The 19,244-nt window shown below is 40.1% G+C and overlaps 1 protein-coding gene across 6 annotated transcripts in view; it reads right to left on the bottom strand.

Annotated features, from left to right (window-relative positions):
• The window catches only part of ASPH (aspartate beta-hydroxylase), a 201,467-nt gene that overhangs the window by 100,174 nt on the left and 82,049 nt on the right, over window positions 1–19,244 (bottom strand). For all 6 annotated transcript variants that reach the window (XM_053661029.1, XM_053661030.1, XM_053661031.1 and 3 more), the window contains 2 exons: window positions 17,748–17,792; window positions 4,123–4,164 (listed from right to left, as the gene is read on the bottom strand). In XM_053661029.1, the coding sequence (XP_053517004.1) occupies window positions 4,123–4,164; window positions 17,748–17,792 (87 nt within the window). The remainder of the gene's footprint in view (window positions 1–4,122; window positions 4,165–17,747; window positions 17,793–19,244) is intronic.

Here is a 19,244-nt window from a genome sequence, read left to right as displayed (position 1 = left end):
TCCGAGCGCGATCACTGGCTCAGTTTGTGCGTGTCACCGGTCTCCCTAGTGAAGTGTGAGCGCCCTGAAGGCAGGAACCGTGTCTGTCTCACACTCACCTGTGTCCACATGCCTAGTGCCAGGCGTGCAGTGGGCATGCAAATATTTAAGTGGATAAATCAGTCAGCAATTTTTTGAATGAGAAATTGATAGTTTTTTTAAAAATAAATATATTCTGATGACCTGCCGAACTTTTTAGCATAGAACAGTAGCCATCCTCCTAAAATATGGTGGTAGAGTATATCTTATTAACAAGGCGTAAAATACACCAGGCTTAAGACTGCAAAGAGCTGCTTCCTCGTAACATTTGATATTCCCTTCTACTTCAGAACCAGAACCCTGAATTTTAGCTTTAACAAAATTCTGTCCGCGAAACAGTTCTTCTAAGAAGCCTTTCCATTTTCTGGATGTGGCTGTAATGACTGGCACCTGAACCGCCCTTTTGGAATATGAGGTTATAAACCAAGATGGCAGAACACAAGAGAGGAGCTGCGTCCCTGGCAGGCCACTGAAGTGGTCCTGGGTTATTTACATGGGTCAGAAGTAAACTCTACTATTTAAGCCAATGAAATGTGTGATTGTAAGAAATTATAGGTAACTGAATTTAACTGTAACAGGAATATGGGCATTCGTAGTCTGGTATATTACTCAACTCCTAAAGACAGAAGGGAGAAAGGTAAAACTAGGGGCTGTAAAGAAAACCAGGATTTTCCTGTAAAGTCTTCATTTCCCTAATCAATGTAGGATAGGAAGACAAAAAACAAAGGACAAAGAGGATTGTGTCACCTCTCTGTGAAACGCTGGGCTACAGTCTGGGATGACAGAGAGCGACATGGGTACATGTGGTCCCCAAGAGCAGCCCCAGTTCACCACATCCGTGGTCTCTGCCTGAAGCCACAAGAGATGTTTATTGCTCTAGGGCAAAGTGAGTGATGGGGGTTTTCTCAGTAAGCTTTTTATAAAGATACACTTACTCAATTTCAAAAACTGCCTTTTATCCTTAAATTGTCTTTTGCTTTTATAATTGATTATGACAGTGTCTGTGGATTTTTTAAAAGTCCTGTTTTAACAAAATTAAAAAATCAGCATATCTGTGTTAGATCGCCAAATCAACCAATTTAATTACTAATAGAAAGCAATCCCAAGCCCAGATATTTGGACAATAATAATAACAGACTGGGGTTAGGATAATGATGAAAGTAGCAGACTGCATTTATTACTTATAGATATTATTTTCATTTTACTCTTCTGAAATGAAGTATACTCTATGAGGCATAAGAATCATTACCCTCAATTGTAGACAAAAACACAAAACCAAAAAGCAAACCCTGAAGGTTACAGTGTTTTTAAATCCAAGTTTTCTTCTCCTTGTTAGTTCTGTGCTCCAAAGAGATAAAGTCTGATCATTCCATGTGTCTGCTGAACTTAGACACCTTAAATCACAGAGGTGATGAAACAATCGCTCTGTTTTCCTCACAGATGCAGCAGCGGAGTCTTCTTACCCCAGCGTCACCCCAGAAGTTTTGGCTCTCCCACCGATCTCCATGCTAGGGGTGCTATCTGTGTCTGGATTTTACGCCTATGGTTGGGATTTTATAGAGCTTTTAATATCTGTTCACATTCATCCTTAGCAATTAAGACATGACAGAAATTCATTTGACACATATTGGCTGAGTATCTCCTATACGCCAGGCACAGGAAATGCAACAGAGAGCAAAGCAGACAAAAATGTGTTTTCGCAGAAACTTGATTCCAGTGGAAAGTTCAGAAAATAAACACTAAAGAATTAAACTGTCAAATGCAGTCACATGGTGGTAACGGCTGTGGAGAACACAAAGCAAGGAAACAGGCCAGGGTGTAAGAGGGCTGCGATCTGAAATCAGATGAACAGGGAGGCTCCTGAGCCCAGGTGAACGGAGGCCAACGGGGGAGCCAAGGTTAACGCAGCAAGCTGGTGGGTATCGGGGCGAATCCTGCAGGCTGGAAGGAAAGGCCAGTGCAAAGGCCCGAGGCCTGTGTGCACCTGGCAGGGAAGCCAGTGTAGCTGCAGTAGAGTCAGCAAAGGAGAAAGCTCGAGGGCCTGAGGTTGGGGAGAAAACCGTAGAAAAGGAAGAGAGGACAGACTGGTCGCAGCCTTGTCAACCACTGCAGAGAACTTTGTTTTCACTCTCAGGAAGATATGAAGATGCTGGAGGCATCTGAGCCACATCATACAACTCAGTTTTTCAAAACGGCGCTGAGGTTGTACAGTACTGAGAAAGTATAGATACGAAGGTGGAAGCAGGAAGACCAGTTAGGAGTCAACTGAGCCAGTCCAGACGAGAGAAGGTGGCAGCTGAAACCTGAGTGGTACTGGGTGCAGGTGGCGGGAAGTGGCTGGATTCTGGGTGTGTTCTGCAGAGACCTGACAGAACTGGCCGATGGAAGGACACAGAGGCACAGAGATTTGTGGGCTGAAGGGAGTGAAGAGTTCAGTTTTACAAGTACATCTGAAATGATGATCAGACATCCAACTGTGGTCATCAGGTTGACAGCTGGATATTCCAGTCTAGAGTTTGGGGAAGAGACCCAAGCTGCAGGTCAATGTGGAAATCTTTGACGGACTGAGACATTAAAGCCATGATGTTGGTTGAAATAATTGAGAGGGTGTGTAGATAGAAACTGTCTGAGGACTGGGTCCTGGAACACTCCAATGCTCGGTGGTCAAGGAGTATCCAGCCAGAGAAGATGAGAAAAAGCAGAGTTCAGAGTCAGAGAAAAGCCAGGAGTGTGGTACCCAGCAGGCAAGTGAAGGAAGTGTCTGGAGTAGCAGACGTGATGAGTTCCACCACAGCTGCGGATACCCTCCTCCCTGCCTTGTTTGCTTCCTAGTGCTTATCGCTACCTAACAGAGGACGTCACGAATACAACAGAAGATTGGGGACAGGGAAGGTAAGGCAGCATGGAGAGCATCCATACACAGAAGTCAACCAACAGTTTCTGCAGTGAGGAGAAAATGCGGAAACAAGCTACTTAGACACGTGTAGGGAAGTACTAGAAGAAGCAGTGTAAAGTCGGGAACGGGACTCATGCTCAGAGTGTAGCGGGTAGATGACTCCGGCTTTTAAGTCATAACTTTTAAAACTATATCTCTACATAACATTGATAAAAAATGAAAACAACCAGTCAGACAATAATAAAATCCATGAGCTAGGTGCCTAGTTCCCAGCCTAAGGGCTACAAATTTATGGCTGGAGGCCAGCAACTCTACCTGCTCATTGAAGTGTTATTTACATACCTAGCAGCTTTGATCTACATTATGTGTCATGTATCTTTTCAGCAAACACACTGCTTTCCTCACCACAAATTAAAGGCATTCCTGAAATTGTAACAATGCTTAATTACTGAGGATTTTATCATCCTGTTGATACTCAAAGTACACCCACTATTCTGTGGTCATCCATATGTTTTTAACTGTAAACATAGCACCTCACTCTAAGTTTAGGAATCTTTATGGGAGTTCAATTAAAATTGTACCGGCTTATTGTAGTTATTAGAATGCCTTTATAATAAACCCCTTTCTGTATGGATATAACTTTGTTTGCAAGCCTTTCTTTCCAACAATCTGGGGTTCCCTGGAAAAGATAACAAGTGCTAGTTATCTGCAGACCTTGATATCTAGTGCAGTTGCCAATGTAGGTGACAATAAATAATATTTTCTAAGCGCTTTGTCTGTGCTAGACACTGCTTTAAGTACTTTACGTGTATTTTCACTTAATCACTACTGGGAAACGGTAGCGTTATGGTTTCTGAATTTGGCACTGTTATCACTCATACATCACAGAAAAGGAATCTGAGGCACGGAGGTGTTGTGATTCTCAAGGACACACAGAGAGCGAACAGCAAAACTAGTATTTGAAGCCAGGCAACCCTTCTCCAGAGCCCTGGCACTAAATGTTTACGTAGCACATTGATAAATGTTTGTTGATGAAATCGCTGAAAGAATGAATCCAGTGGCAATTTATTTTAGCTAGTGATAGAAAATAAAGTCATCATGTCATTTATGAATCTATATTTGAAGGGCTGTTTATTTGGGAATCTCACCTTTTTCTTTTTGTTCTGGATCATCTGTTTTCCTATTTGTTTCTGAAAAGTAAAGACAAAACAAAATGAGTACTATGAAAGTCATCATTCACTATCTCAAAATGACCAAATTTAAATGAATTCAAATTGATATAATTTAAAAAATATTTCTGGGCAAACATTTCAATTTTCCAAAAATCCTAAATTCTTTACACACAAAATTTGTTATATTAAGATTAGACTCCTTTGGGTTAGTTATAAAAGTCACCAGGCAGTAACGAGGTTTGAGGGGCCAGGCCACGGTTTCTCAGTTAAAAGAGAGTCAGTGTGAGTTACCGCCACCTCTCAGTGCCCTGAGTGCAGAGGCAAAGCGGGGTAGGTAGAGGTCCTCACGCAAGCTTACTCAGCATTGTGTCTCCTGAAAACGTAAGACTACTTTATAAAAGGTACCATGTGCTTTCAAGCACTGAAGTATGTCACCCTCCTGAGATCACTAGTCCCATTCCTCTAAGCACTTCACACATAACGGGGGAGCCCCTGGGGGCCTGCACTGAGCCCAGGTGTGCTGGATGTAGCTCACCTGCCGAGGAGCTGAGGTGGGCCTGAGAGCCCACCGGTGCCAGCCTTTCACTAAGTTAATCAAACTTAGTCTCTCTCCCAGAAATGGGGTTACCAAGCACAGTGAAACCCACCAAGAATCTGGACCCGCCAACGAATATCCATCCCACAGGGACGCCAGCAGCACCATGACCTGTCTGTGGGTTTATAACCAAACTCTGCATTTATAATCTCACATCTGTCTTACTGTTTAATTCACATTAGGATCTAGGGAATTGTCAAGGCAGGTCAGTCCGTCGATTATAGTCCCAGCAGGTACCTATCCAGTTGGGGGGTATTTCTAGGAACATGTGTATGTGCATGTGTTGCCATGGGGATGGGAGAAAAGTCACAGGCTCCGTCCTTCCCCACAGCAGACACGAGGCCGCAGACAGGTGTGGGTGCCGCCCGGGCTGGGAGCAGGGAGGCAAGCCCAGATCACTCAGTCTTTTGGTCCCCAGTTTCCCACATTCATTCATGTGAAACATCTCATGATTTGGAGGTGAGAAGTGAGTATGACGCAGGCTTCTGACAGAAGGAAGACATTTCTACAGGTCAAGCATAGTTCCCCTTTGAGACCTTAGGGGAGAGCATGGGAACCAACTTCAAAAGCCAGTGTGCTAGGCTCAGTGCTAAGCAGTCTCATGTGTCTCTGGTCCCAGACCCCCTGTGGGGAAAGGTCGTATCTCCCTCTCTGTGCAAAGGAGGAAGCAGAGGCTGAGAAAGGAGAGCGTCCAGGTCAGCAGTTTACATCACTTCAAAGCAGATGATCTTCCCACGGTGCCCTTCTGTGCCTCTCTTGAGAGAAAAATAAATACTAGAGAAATGCAGTTCTTGACTTTGGCCAAGAGTGTGTTTTATAAATTTGACTACCATACACTTTGGGGCCAGTGCAAGAAGGGGTTACCCAGGACATTAAAAACAGCAACAACAAAAACAACTTTGATCCTTCCAACTGTAACCTCTTGTCCTAAGTTAGGCGGCACACTATTTAATAGGCCGTCAGGGATACAGGAGGAGCTCTTTGGAGTGGTATCAGCGATGCCTGCACAGGCCCCAGTGGGCGTTACCTGGTGCCCGTGTGTTCGCTCTAGAATACCCTGAACAGCCCCATGCTGGCAGGCGGCTTGGCCTCTCGGACCCTCGGTTTGCTGGTCTGCAAGCAGAGATGACACTCCTCTGCTGGGAAAACTCAACTCCCTGACATGAAGCGCTTCGCAGAGGAAGTGCTGTCAATGAAAGTGAGTCTGCTCACCCTTAGTTTCTTTTTGGATTTTTAAAAACATTTTATTTATTTTTTAGACAGAGGGGAAGGGAGAGAGAGAACGAGGGGGAGAAATATTAGTGTGTGGCTCCCTCTTGCGCACCCCCCACTGGGAACCTGGCCTGCAATCCAGGCATGTGCCCTGACTGGGAATCAAACCAGGGACCCTTTGATTTGCTGACGCTCAATCCACTGAGCTACTCCAGCCAGGGCAGCCCACTCTTAGTTTCAAGTCTTCTGAACAAAAACTTAAAAAGGATAGATACAGGGATGATTTCACTGTAACCCTGTCCCTAGGAATGTAGCATAACAATAAATGTTAAACAAAATAAATGTTACCTATTAGAAATAAATTAACAGGATGAAAGTACTCCTTTGTGATTGTAGTCATGAAAAATGACATAATATTCTAAAATACTAGTAAGTACAAAATGAACCAGTTTTATTATGTAACAAATAAAAATAATACACTTCAGAATAATGACAATACAGAGAAAAATTCTTCTGCATTTTATTACATTCAAGTAACATTCAACAGAAGGCATTTACAGTATTTTTAGAAAATCCATTGAGGTTGCCCAGCTTGGCATATATTTATAATAACAAGGCTCATTAATTCAGAATTAAAAGTATCTGGAGTTGACCACAGCATAAGGAATCTTCTATTCCAGAGTTCTAGAGATCATTACATACAAAAATTCAGTAGAATTTATTTTAATCATGTATCTGTTCTGTCACTCCTAAATTTCCCCCCTCCCAAAAGATTATGGCTTTATAAAAAGTAGTGTTCTATAATTCATAATATGAATTAAGAGCTTTATTAGAATTTGAGCAGCAACTCTGTATTACTAGTGTCACAGCTTTAGAAAATTATTCCTTTTTTTTTACTAATTATAAGGGGTTTTGTTACACATTGGGTCAGCATGCATAACTTCCTACATTATAACTATGACCTATAATGACAAAAAAATCTCTTCGATTTTAACCCTAAAAGCAGAAAAGAAAGATCATCTCATCATAAAAACAATGTTATCATAATCAAGAGCTATTCCCTGGCACATAAATGAAACCATTTCTATGGCTTTTTATACAGCTCATGGTCCTTTCAAAAGGATACTGTAGCGACCTTTGTTTCTCACAGATGAATATTTCATCACAGCAACTCTTTCCGAGTCACAAATAAACCACATTAAAAATGGAGGGAACTTCAGTGTGGAAGGAAAAAGGCTCGTGCACTGTGAACAAGCAGCAGGCAGCAGGCTCTGTGAGCACTTCCCACAGGTGCTGAACGAGCCCGGCTGCAGGCGAGTTACTGAGCTTCCTGAGTGAGAGCCCTGCACGTCCTTGGTGCTGTGAGGGCATGATTTTAATCAGTCAAGGGCAGGACAACCTTCAAGTTACACACCAGGGCTTTGTATAGGTTCTCTAAAATTTCAACAAGTATTGACTGGACAATTATTATAGGATCAACATGAGGTGCCGAACAGCGTTTTGGCATGAGAAAACAGGTCATGCCTTTCCTCTAGGCCCCAACAAGGGATTTATATCCCCCTCACTTTGAAAAAATAAATTAACCATAATAATTTAAATCTTTCACTGAACGATTCATTGTTCCTATCTAATGAGCTAAAAGCTGTAAGAATATCAAATATTGAGTTTTACCCTGAACACTCGAAGCTACTGTAGATTTTATTTTTTAAGGATACTGGTGCAGATGTGCACAACTGGAATCTTCACAGCTACTAAGGACCTCTATTAGTGTTTTCAAGGCGCTACGGCAAGGCAGCCCTAATGGTTTAAATCCCGTTTAATGCAGTTTGCACATCAGTACAGCATAGTTAGTTTAATTCCTCACAATATATATTAAAACCCTGCCAAGACAACTGCTGCTACATCATCAATATAATGATTAAATGTTGCCTGCAAAACACACATTAATCCAAGTAAGTCTAAAAGATGTGTCACAAAAAGGAAATAAAAATAAGAAAAGAAATATAATGGAGTCACTACTGCTATCAAAAAAGGACATGCAGGAATGTCACATTACATGTAACTTTTGTTTTTATAAAAAAAATACACTGAAATGCCAGTGGACTATGATTCACTCAAAACAGCGTTAGTGTTCACTCCCACAGATCTTGGTCTGCTCTGTAACTACTTCACAAGATCTATCACAGCCATCTTTTGGAGCGTTTGGTTAGGCTGGTCCTCCTGGGTAGTGGGGGCAGTCTGTTTGAAGCTTTAAGTATCTGCAAAAATAAGGGGAAATCTAAATTAAAGGACCAACCAGACATAGACTACGAAACTGCGTCATTTTCTTTTGACTTTTAAAAACACACCAACAGAAGTGAACGGTTTTTTTACTTTTGTGTTGTTGTTATTTTTTTTAAGGGCAACTTGGTAACAGAATGATTAACTACATAGTGAAGTTTCTAGTCATAACTTACAAAGCTGTTGATGAAAATCTAAGGCTCTTTAGAGCATCTGAGAATTAAAAGTGAATTTAAGATTTTCAACCTTTTGAGAAATACAAGCATTAATTTCTTTCTTCCAGCAATGATTCCACTGTGTTAAAAAATAGAGAAAAAAATCTAATATGCTATTTGAAAAACAAATATAGAAAGGATTTTCAAGGAGCAACTGGATACTGTATGCTACAGTTTCAATATATTGCTTTAATAATTTTATGCCAATTTTTAATATAATTGACAATATGAATGGTTGGTTAAAAAAGAAGTATACACAAAATTTAAAAAGAACTAAAATTCATTCCTGCCCAACTTTTTACAAATACCTTCTCATTCCAAACTTCAGTATTGGAATCATTTTACTCTCACGGCATTAAATTTATGTTACAATTAGAGTAGAAAATGAGCTGATAGGCAAGAAGGCCCAGCCACCTGTGGATTCACTTTCTAAAGCCGGGTTGTAATCCCTCCTTCCTCACTCACCCATCCAAGCATCCGGTCATCTATCTGCACAGTATGTATGTGTGTATGTGTGTGTAAACAGAAGTTTTTGTCTAAGAAGAATAATTTGGTGCTGGAAATTATATGTAGACTTTAATATATCCAAGGAAATGAGTGTTTATGTCCACCAAAGACAGACACGAGAATATTCAGAGCAGCTTTTTTCAAAAGAGCCAAAAACTGGACACATTTACTACAGCCATCAACATAGAACAGATTTTTTAATGTAGTATATTTATAGTGTTTAGCAATGAATAAAACCAAAATTGTTTTATGTAACAATCTAATATACTACATTAGATTAGATGACAAAGTGGATGAAACTCAAAGACAGAATGTTGAGCAATATAAACTAGTCACAAAAAGGGGGTATATATATATATATAGTTGTGTGAGTTTACTTATGGCTCTATTGAATTAAATTCAAAAGTAAGCAAACAGATCTATCACGGTAGAGGTGAGAACAGCAGTTACCTGCGGTGGGGGTGTTACTGAGGCGGGGGAGGAGGGAGAGATTTCTCAGGTGCTAGAAGCATCCTGACTAGTGGGTTCAAGGATGTTTATACATATACAAGTTTATCAAAGAAGTTCATCAACATCTGCGCACTTGTCTGTATAAATTATACAATAGAAACAGTTTTAAAAATGAGCTTGACTTTAGGTTTTCTTAGAATATATCCATTAGGTATACTGTGAGAGGAATAAGCATTTCTATAACCCGTGCAATTAAAAATACCTTGGGCCCTGGCTGGTGTAGCTCGGTGGATTGAGTGCAGGCCTGTGAACCAAAGCATCGCCGGTTTGATTCCCAGTTAGGGCACAGGCCTGGGTTGCAGGCCAGGTCCCCAGTATGGGATGTGCTAGAAGCAACCACACATTGATGTTTTCACTCCTTCTCTTTCTCTCTCCCTTCCCCATCTCTCTAAAATAAATAAATAAAATCTTTAAAAAATACCTTGAAACTATGGGAAATTGTTCAAAGTATAATGATGAGTAAAAATAAAAAAAAAACAAAGAAAAAGCTCAGTTATAATTTTGAGCTCAAAAATATGTTCCTAAATATTTAAAGGTGACTCCACCCAGAAGCGGTTCACCAAGTTGCAAACACAGCGCCCCCAACAGGCCAGGCATCTCTGTGACCATTTCTTCCCGCCTTCTCTGTCTCCACCAAGGTTCCACTGTGCGTCCACCCGAGTTAGGGACACAGGAATCATCCTCCACTCTCACCCGTCAATCAGCCCCCTCTCCCATCAAATTATTTACAACTCTGATTTCTATGAAATCAATCCCCCTCTCCACTGCTTCTACCGCATTCCAGATTAAGGCACCTGCCCCTTTATTAGTCTCCTTCCAGGACAGCTCTTTTCAAATCTGGATTTGATCACATGACTCCTCTGCCTGGAATTTTTTAGTAGCTTCCTGTCACTTTTAGACCCATCTTCAAAATTTTAATCATCTGTGAAACCCTCCAAGCAGTGACGCCTGCCTGATTCTCCACCGTGTCTTCTGACACCTTCTGTGGCATGCCATCTGGTCTTAGCTCTTCAGGTTCTTCTTTCCCTGTTCCCCCTCCACCAGCCCCTGTCACTTCTGCCGGCACCCCACAACTCAGGTCTATCACAGTCTATCAGGTCTATCACATGGGAGGCACTACCTCACCCCTCATCCCAAAAAGCGGGGTTGGGTGTCCCCCCTCTGTGTGCTGCACTGTGTTTGACTCTGAGAAGTTAACGGCACTGGACTGCTTGGGTGTTTTTACTCAGCTGTATGTCCACAGGACTGTGAAGCACTATGAAGCAGGGACTATATTGCTGATCATGTATCTTTACTGCCTAGTGTGGGGCCTGGACCATAACAGTTGCTCAATTCGTATTTCTTGAATTAGTGAATGATCAACTTGGTAACAATACTATGCACATTAGGCACTTTTTATAAAAGCTAAGACCACTCTGGCTGCCATCCTAAAGCTTGTTATGAGCCTTACTGGTCAGTGTTAGACAATGTGGCTGACAGGAGAGGCATGGGTAAACGTTCTGGAACAAGGCCCTGGAGCGAAACCCTCACCACTACTGCAGCCCTAGACAGGCGAGGAATTTCAAATGTAACAAATGGATTGGTCATCTCCATTTTCCAGAGAGACAGCAGCAGCCGAACCACCAGGAAACAATGATGCTCCCAGACCTCCACTGTGAATAACATGATCAAAAATCACAAAATATAAGATTAACCTTTTTCCCTGGCAATGAATGACAGAAAAGCCTTGATGTAACCAGTTAGTCGAATGATTATAAAGTATTATTTGGCAGGAAACTCTACTCTGATAAATTTCCCCAGTGATTCCTTCATAAATCATTCAATTTGGGTTACATATGTTCAAGCTGTCATATTGCTAGAAATATGCTATATAATTTCAAATAAAATATGAGTTTGAGGAGAAAGATGAAAATCTAACAAGCAGCAGGGATTTCAAAATCGATTTTTAAAAGTTGGCTTTTCAAATAATTGATTTTTAATATTAGAATGATTAATTCTTAGGATTGACCTTTTACATCCTTGCCAGCAAAACACTCAAACTTTAGTTTACAAATATAAACAAGAGATAGCAAAATTTAAACTATTCGACAAATTACTTTTTTTCTACAATGAATCATAATTAATCCTCAACATTTCTGAGTCCTAACATATATAATATATAAAAAGAAAAATGCCACAACACATCTTTAGTTTTATCAGACCAAAATGACCCCCAAAACTCATCGGCTTGAACTTCTGGTCAAGATGGTGGCATAGGCAGACATAGCTCACCTCTTCCCACAACCGCAACAAAATTACAACTAAAATATAGAACAACCATCACTCAGAACCATCAGAAATCGAGTTGAATGGAAGTCTCACAACTATGGAATTAAAGAAAGCACATCCATCCAGACTAGTAGGAGGGGTGCAGATATGGATGAGCCGGTTTTACACTATGCGTGGTAGACAAAAATTCAGGAGGGATATTTTGTTAGCGAGGAGTCCCCGAAGCACAACAGGGCCCCCATCTCAGGGTTCCAGTGCCAGGAAGATAAGTCCCCACAACTTCTGGCTGCAAAAACCGGTGGGGACTGAGTCAGTAGAAGAGACTTCTGGAGCCCCAAGCAGTTCCTCTTAAAGAACCACACAGACTCACCCACTCAGACTAATTGCCTCTGAGCTCCAGCACCAGGGCAGCAGCTTGAAAGGCACCAGTGACATAAAGGGAGGAACTGAGGTGTCTGGCGTCAAGGTGTGCAAAAGGCCATTGTCTCTTTTCTAAACCCTCCCCACACAGAGCCGGTACATGAGTGTCATAACTGAGACTCCATCAACCTGGCTAACACTGTTTCCCTGGCCTTGGAGATTCCCAGAGACTCCATTCAACCTAACTTACAGGCCCACCCAAGCTGCTTTTCTATATGAATGGTTGGTCTGGCTCTTGTTGCACTACTTCATAAATCCTCTCAAATAAGCAACAAATGGACTCATTGAGCGCCAGGCCTGGCACTAGCAGCAGCCAGCCTAGATTCACAGCTGGGCTTCACCTGGGAATCTCCAAGCCCAACACAAGTAGCAGCCATCTCAGATTGCTTTATAGCTCAGGCACGGTGGCCTAGGCAAAACACAGGTGGTGGCTAACTTTGCACCACTTAGGAAACCCTAAGGCCAGTGCACCCACTGGAGAGCTACAGACCATGCCGGAGTACCACCACCCTACCCCTGCACAGCTGATCCTCCATGGAGGGAAGAGATTGGTAGTAAGTGGTCACAGCCAACCCTTGCAGCTTACTGGCCTGGGTAAGTACCTCCCAGCGATCTGCCAGCAGCAACCAAGGCTCAAGTACAGGAGGAGCATGTACTCAACACAAGGGTATACTTCCAGTACCCAGGTTAGGTGATAGGGGAGGCTGTGCCACTGGACTTTATAGAATACCTACTATATTAGACCACACTACCAAGACATGAAGTCAAAGCAGCTCTACCTAATACACAGAAACAAACACAGGGAGGCTGCCAAAACAAGGAGTCAAAGCAATATGGTCCAAATGAAAGAACAGATAAAACTCCAGAAAAAGAGCTAAATGAAATAAGCAATCTATCAGATACAGAGTTCAAAACACTGATTATAAGGATACTCAAGGAACTTAGTGAGGACCTTAGAACATAAAAAAAAATCTAGTCAGAAATGAAGGATACACTAATTGAAATAAAGAACAATTAACAGGGAAACAACAGTAGAGTGGATGAAGCCCAGAGCAAATCAATGATTTGGAACATAAGGAAGGAAAAAGCAATCAGAACAAGATAAAAGAATCAAAAAAAATGAGGATAGTATAAACAGTACAACTTCAGTTGAAGTCCAACATCTGAATCACAGGAGTGCCAGAAGAAGAGAAAGAGCAAGGAATTGGAAATTTATTTGAAAAAATATTAAAAGAAAACCTCCCTAATTTGGTGAAGGAAATAGACAGGAATTTCTAGGTAGCATAGAGAGTCCCAAGCAAGATAGATGCAAACAGGCCCACTCCAAGACACATCATAATTAAAATACTATAGGTTAAAGATAAAGAGAGGATCTTAAAAGCAGCAAGAGAAAAGTAGTTACCTATAGGGGACTTAGCATAAGGCTGTCATCTGATTTCTCAAAACATAGTTGGCAGACTAGAAGGAATTGGCAAGAAATATTCAAAGTCATGAAAAGAAGGGACTACAGATAAGATTAGTCTACCCGGCAAAACTATCATTTAGAATTGAAGGAAAGATAAAGAGCTTCCCAGACAAGAGAAAACTAAAGAAGTTCATCATTACCAAATTATTATTATGTGAAATATTAAAGGGACTTATTTAAGAAAAAGAAAATCAAAACTATGAACAATAAAGTGGCAAAAATACATATCTATCAACAATTGAATCTAAAAGAACTAAGCAAACAAGAAGAACAGAGACAGAATCATAGATACAGAGAGTGTTTTGTTTTGTTTTTTAAAGATTTTATTTATTTATCTTTAGAGGGGAAGGAGAGAGGGAGAGGAACATCAATGTATGCTTGCCTTTCGTGCATCCCCTGCTGGGAACCGGCCTGAAGGGAACCGGCCTGCAACCCAAGCATGTGCCCTGACTCGGAATCGAACCGCGATCGTGTGGTTCACAGGCCCGAGCTGAGAGTGTTTTGATGGTTGCCAGAAGAAAGGGGTTTGTGGGGGAAATGGGTGAGGAGGTGAGGGGATTAAGAAGTACAAATTGGTAGTTAAAGAATAGCCATGGGGATGTAAAGTACAGTATAGGAAACAGATTAGCTAAAGAACTTATACACATGAGCCAGGGACTTGAACAATGGTGAGGGGACTGCCTAAGGGAGTGGGGCATGCTGGGTGGAGGGGGACAGAGGGAAAAATCAGGACAACTTTAGCAGCGTAACTGATAAAATGTAATTAAAAAAACTCATCAGCTCTTATACTTTCATTTACTTAAAATCCTCTAGACCACAGCAGCTGAGAGTGTGAACTCTGGAGTTAGAGTGTAGGGATCCATCTCAGCTCTCCCACTTGTCAGCTCCCTGACCGAGGGCAGGTTACTCTGCCTTGCGATGCATGAATTTTCCCATCCATAAAATGGGAATAACTGCATGTCTACCTGTTGGGCTACTTGAAATATTAAATGAGTGATTTATGTGATATACTTTGAAAAGCTCCTAGATAATGCTTAAGGAATGTCAGTTTATATACATCCTCTGCTCGTGTGTTACAATAATAATTCAGACAGTTCCTGTCCCATGGAATTGTTACCCCATTAAATATATTATTATAAAGTTAATAAGAATTATTAAGACCGTGGAACCACCCTGGCTGGTGTAGCTCAGTGGATTGAGCACAGGCCTGTGAAGCAAAGGGTCACCGGTTCAATTCCCACTCAGGACACCTGCCTGGGTTGTGGGCCAGGTCCCCATTTGGGAGTGTGTAACAGGCAACCACACACTGATGTTTCTCTCCCTCTTTCTCCTTCCCTTCCCCTCTCCATAAAAATAAGTTAATAAAAAAATCTTTTAAAAAATAAAATCTTTAAAGAAATTGCTAGAACTTAAAAAAAAAGACCATGTAACCTACTCTTAGAATAATCGGGGAAGGCAAAGCAATCACTGATTAAATCCTGAGGACCAGGAAACAGGGAACTAATACCCAACATTTTCCAGAGATCCACAATTTGAGTTCTTCACTAAATAAAAGAACTTTGAAGACTGGCAGGCCCTACAATCAGTGTGCCCATAGTTTCTGCATAAACATACATAATTAAATGCTATTACAAAAGCAGTCAGCCTATTCTACAAAGAGATCATGAACACAGATTTATGACCATCATTATTTTTTAAGATTGAATAATAAAAATTTTAATATAAAGTTAAGATTGAGGAGATAACAGAAATAAGCAAACCAAGTGCAATCATTAAAAGTAGCAACTGCTGGCTCTTGGCCTCACGTTCTCTTCCACAAGGTCAAACTACCACTGTGCAGTGCGCCAATCAAAATTTTACGACACCAAATTACAGGCTACAACTTCTTGAGCACATCTTTCAGAATCTGGCTTCTCTTAATCCACCTGAAAGATCAGGCTAATTAATTACTACATAATAACCATAGCCACCATTTGCTGACAGCTTATTATGCATCAGAAAGCATGCATATTAATCATATCTTCATTTTTCCGTGCTTTGGTAGTTAAATATCTCATCTGAAAACCACTTTATTCCGGCATCCCAACTACTTAGTATTTTATAGTTATGTTCCAAGGAAATTCTGTCTATACAACATGGAAATAAAAGCACAGAATTTTTGGGTCAGAAACTTATTACCTTTTATATCTTCACTACAGTTAGGTCGATATTTTAAAAATATATACACTGTAACTGGAAAAAAGTCCATGTTCTAGAAAACTCATTATTTTAGGAATATTTATAAACCAATTTTGCTCAATGGAATAGGTAGTAATCAAAATGCAGATTCAGTCATTTGTTCTGCCTCCTCAAGACAGAACACGGCCCTCTGGCCCATCGCTCAACAATGCTGAGTAAACCACAAATGGAGGACCGAAATATCCACCTTCCTTGCTCTGTGCATGGTTCCCGAACAGTGAATATATATAAGCCCAGTAGTCATCATGTAAAACAGTAATTTCTCCATGGATTTCTTTCTCATTCATATTATAATGCTAAGAACTCAGTTCTCTTAAGTATCTGTGCATATTATTACAAATGTATTGGGTTGGCCAGAAAGTTCATTTTTCCGTTAAATGGCTCTAGTAGCACTTGTCTTTAACTTTATTCGAAATAATTTTGTTAGATGGTATTGTGACAGTTGTCATAACAGTGTGCATTTAAAAAACATCAAAATTGATGAATTTTGTGTAGTCATTTTAATATTGAAGATGGAAGAAAATATGCAACATAAGGCATATTATGCTTTATTATTTCAAGAAAGGTAAAAACACAACTAAAATGCAGAAAACGATCTGTGTAGGATATTGAGAAGACGCTGGGATTAATCAAACATGTCAAAAGTGGTTTGCGAAGTTTTGTGCTATAGATTCTCACTGAACAATGCTCCATGGCCAGTAAACCAGTGGAAGGTGACAGTGGTCAAATTGAGACATTCATGGAGAACGATCAGTGTTATACCACATGGGAGAGAGCTGGCAAACTCAAAATATCCAAATCCACAAAGTTACTGGTGAAATGAAAAATATGTCTCTTATTTTATGGCAAAAAAACTAAAGGAACTTTTTGGCCAATTCAATATATGTTATGACAACTATCAAAACTTAAGATACCATAAGCAAATAGGAGCTGGATATAACTAAAAATATTCTTTGATTACAAAAGTTTTTTTCCCTTGAAATTTAGTACTCAATAAAGTTTTGTAGGCACAATTGTGTCTACCAAAATCAATAGTAATGCATATCATTGCTACAAAGTTCACATTCAGCATAATGTGAAAAACATGAGTAAAAAATGAATGAATGACATGAAAAGGAAAAAAATGGAAATAAAACACAGAAACAAGAAGAAATACACTTTGGAAAAAAAGTGTTGGAAAATCTTCTCTTAAGAAAACATTTTCCCCCCTGTGAGAACAGGAGGTCTATATGGTGCTTTCTGATAGCAGGCACAGTTAATGCCATCTCTAAAATGCACTGGAAAGCACAGTCCTTGGTTGAAGTGCTCTTCCCATTCTTCACTGATGAAGAGAAGAGCATGTGGAGAAAGGACAGGAATGGGTCAACGGGGGGCTGAAAGGAAAGCCTCGGGGCCCAGACAAGTCTCTGCACCCTGGAGAGCCATGGGGCACTAAGAATGCTCTTAAGGAAGGCGAGGGAAGGAGAGGAAGAGCAGTGATGTCACAAATTTACGTACTATTAAACTTTCGTCTTGAAGCAATTCCGATTTCACCTCATCCACCAAGTAGCCTGTCAGTCAAGGAAAAAAATAGCCCAAAACCAACTTCTACTGCTGCCACGTGAAACGGCAACAATCATATGGAACTTTCATCATTAATAGCCCTCAACTTGTAGCTCAAACTCTGATGCATATTTTCCATTCCCTTGGACTTTGGCTGACCCGATCAAATCACAGAAAAGTTTAGGTATAATTTAAATTTAAATTTAAATTTAGGTATAATTAATCCTTTTCTCTCAGGAATTTGACTTTCCATAGATATATTTCATTCAGCTAGTGTGAACAGCAACAGCAAGAATATTTTAAATTCAGCATAAAAAGAAAAAGCCATACATCTAACAAAAAGTCATACCTGGTGGTATTTCCTGCTGTTCCTCTGCTGGGGACGCATGCGCTTCTGAAATAAACAGTAAGGTTACAATCCATTACATACTGCTGACCATTTTTAACCTACGGATTGCTGGTACTTAGGTTACAGTGATTATTTTTACAGACTCTCCCAAAATTCAACTGCAGTCATTATAAAAACATTAAGTTCTTACACCATCACAGCAAAGAAGAATCAGCTATAAACCGCAAACTGCTGTACATTTTTCAAGTGTTCTGTACAACAGACTGCAAAATTATCTGCCTCACTGACCAACCTCAAAACCCACTGCTAGGCAAAGTGAACTAAAACCTAGGTTTTCATCAATTCTGCATCAGGCTTGACAGGCAAGCCGAAGAAAGACGTCTAAAGCGTCCTGTTTCTTCCTCCAAAGTTTTAAATTCATAACCCTAATTTTAATGTGAATAAAAGCACAAAGAAATTAAACTGAAATAGAATTTTAAAAATAAATCACTATACTTCATAAAGGTTTCTGAAAAATAACATTCAGGATAACATTCTAAGAATAACCAAAAGTGTGGATATGAATTTTTAACATCTGATATTTTTCCCTGGTTGCCTCAACCACTTACAACTGAGGCGACTGCAGTTCTCACCACCGAGCTGTATATGACATATCAATCTAAATTTGCTCTCTAAAATTACCGTACATCATATATTAAAGTCTTTATCTCTAACACCCACGTGACATTATCTTAATCTCGTGAGAAGATTAGAGCAGCTTTCCTTTTGCTCCTGAAGATTTGTAAAGACTTTGGTTCAAAGGAGGAATTTCTAATAGCATTTTCTAAAACTCAAAGTGTTTAGGCAGCTATTTTAATCATTTTTTTCTGGCATTAATTTGCTTCTAGTTATATGATATATGCTCATATAGAAGAGTTGGAAATAGTTTACACAAAAGTTTTAAAAAAAGGAAAAAAATCTCATGTATTCCCACCGATTATTATTCTGGCATATTTCCACTTTTTAGAGTGGTATCATTATCAGTGTTTACCAGCTTATCTGTGTTGTGATGGACTTGTTCATTGGTTTGCCTATTTATTGCATTCTTAATCATTTAAAGACATATTAGCACTTTCTCAACTTTACTGGTATTTATTTTCCTCAGAATTTCTTATACTGTTGTCATTTTAGGTACATTTGAAAAACCCTGTGCATCAAAAGTATCACTCACATTGCTATTTCCATCACTGAGAAAGCCTCATTGTTACTGCAAGATAAATTCCCACCTAAGTCTATCCTGAATAAATGTACATCTAACACATATATCAGAAACTTATTTTGGTAATGATGTTTACGAGAGGACTTTGTAAAGGAAATAGCAAATAATTTTATTGGCACAACCTAAAAAGAGTTACCCACTGATATGTAATTTTTTGTTTTTACTCCACGACTTTTTAAACCCATTTCAGTGTGGCGTTCATTCGCATTGATTTCTTCAAATAGCTTTCTGCCCTTCTG

The sequence above is a fragment of the Artibeus jamaicensis genome, unplaced genomic scaffold (assembly GCF_021234435.1).
Source record: "Artibeus jamaicensis isolate MK-2021 breed Jamaican fruit bat unplaced genomic scaffold, CSHL_Jam_final scaffold_916, whole genome shotgun sequence".
NCBI lineage: Eukaryota > Metazoa > Chordata > Mammalia > Chiroptera > Phyllostomidae > Artibeus > Artibeus jamaicensis.
Note: the sequence above shows the minus strand (reverse complement) of the source record. Positions and strands in the feature narration are given on the sequence as shown.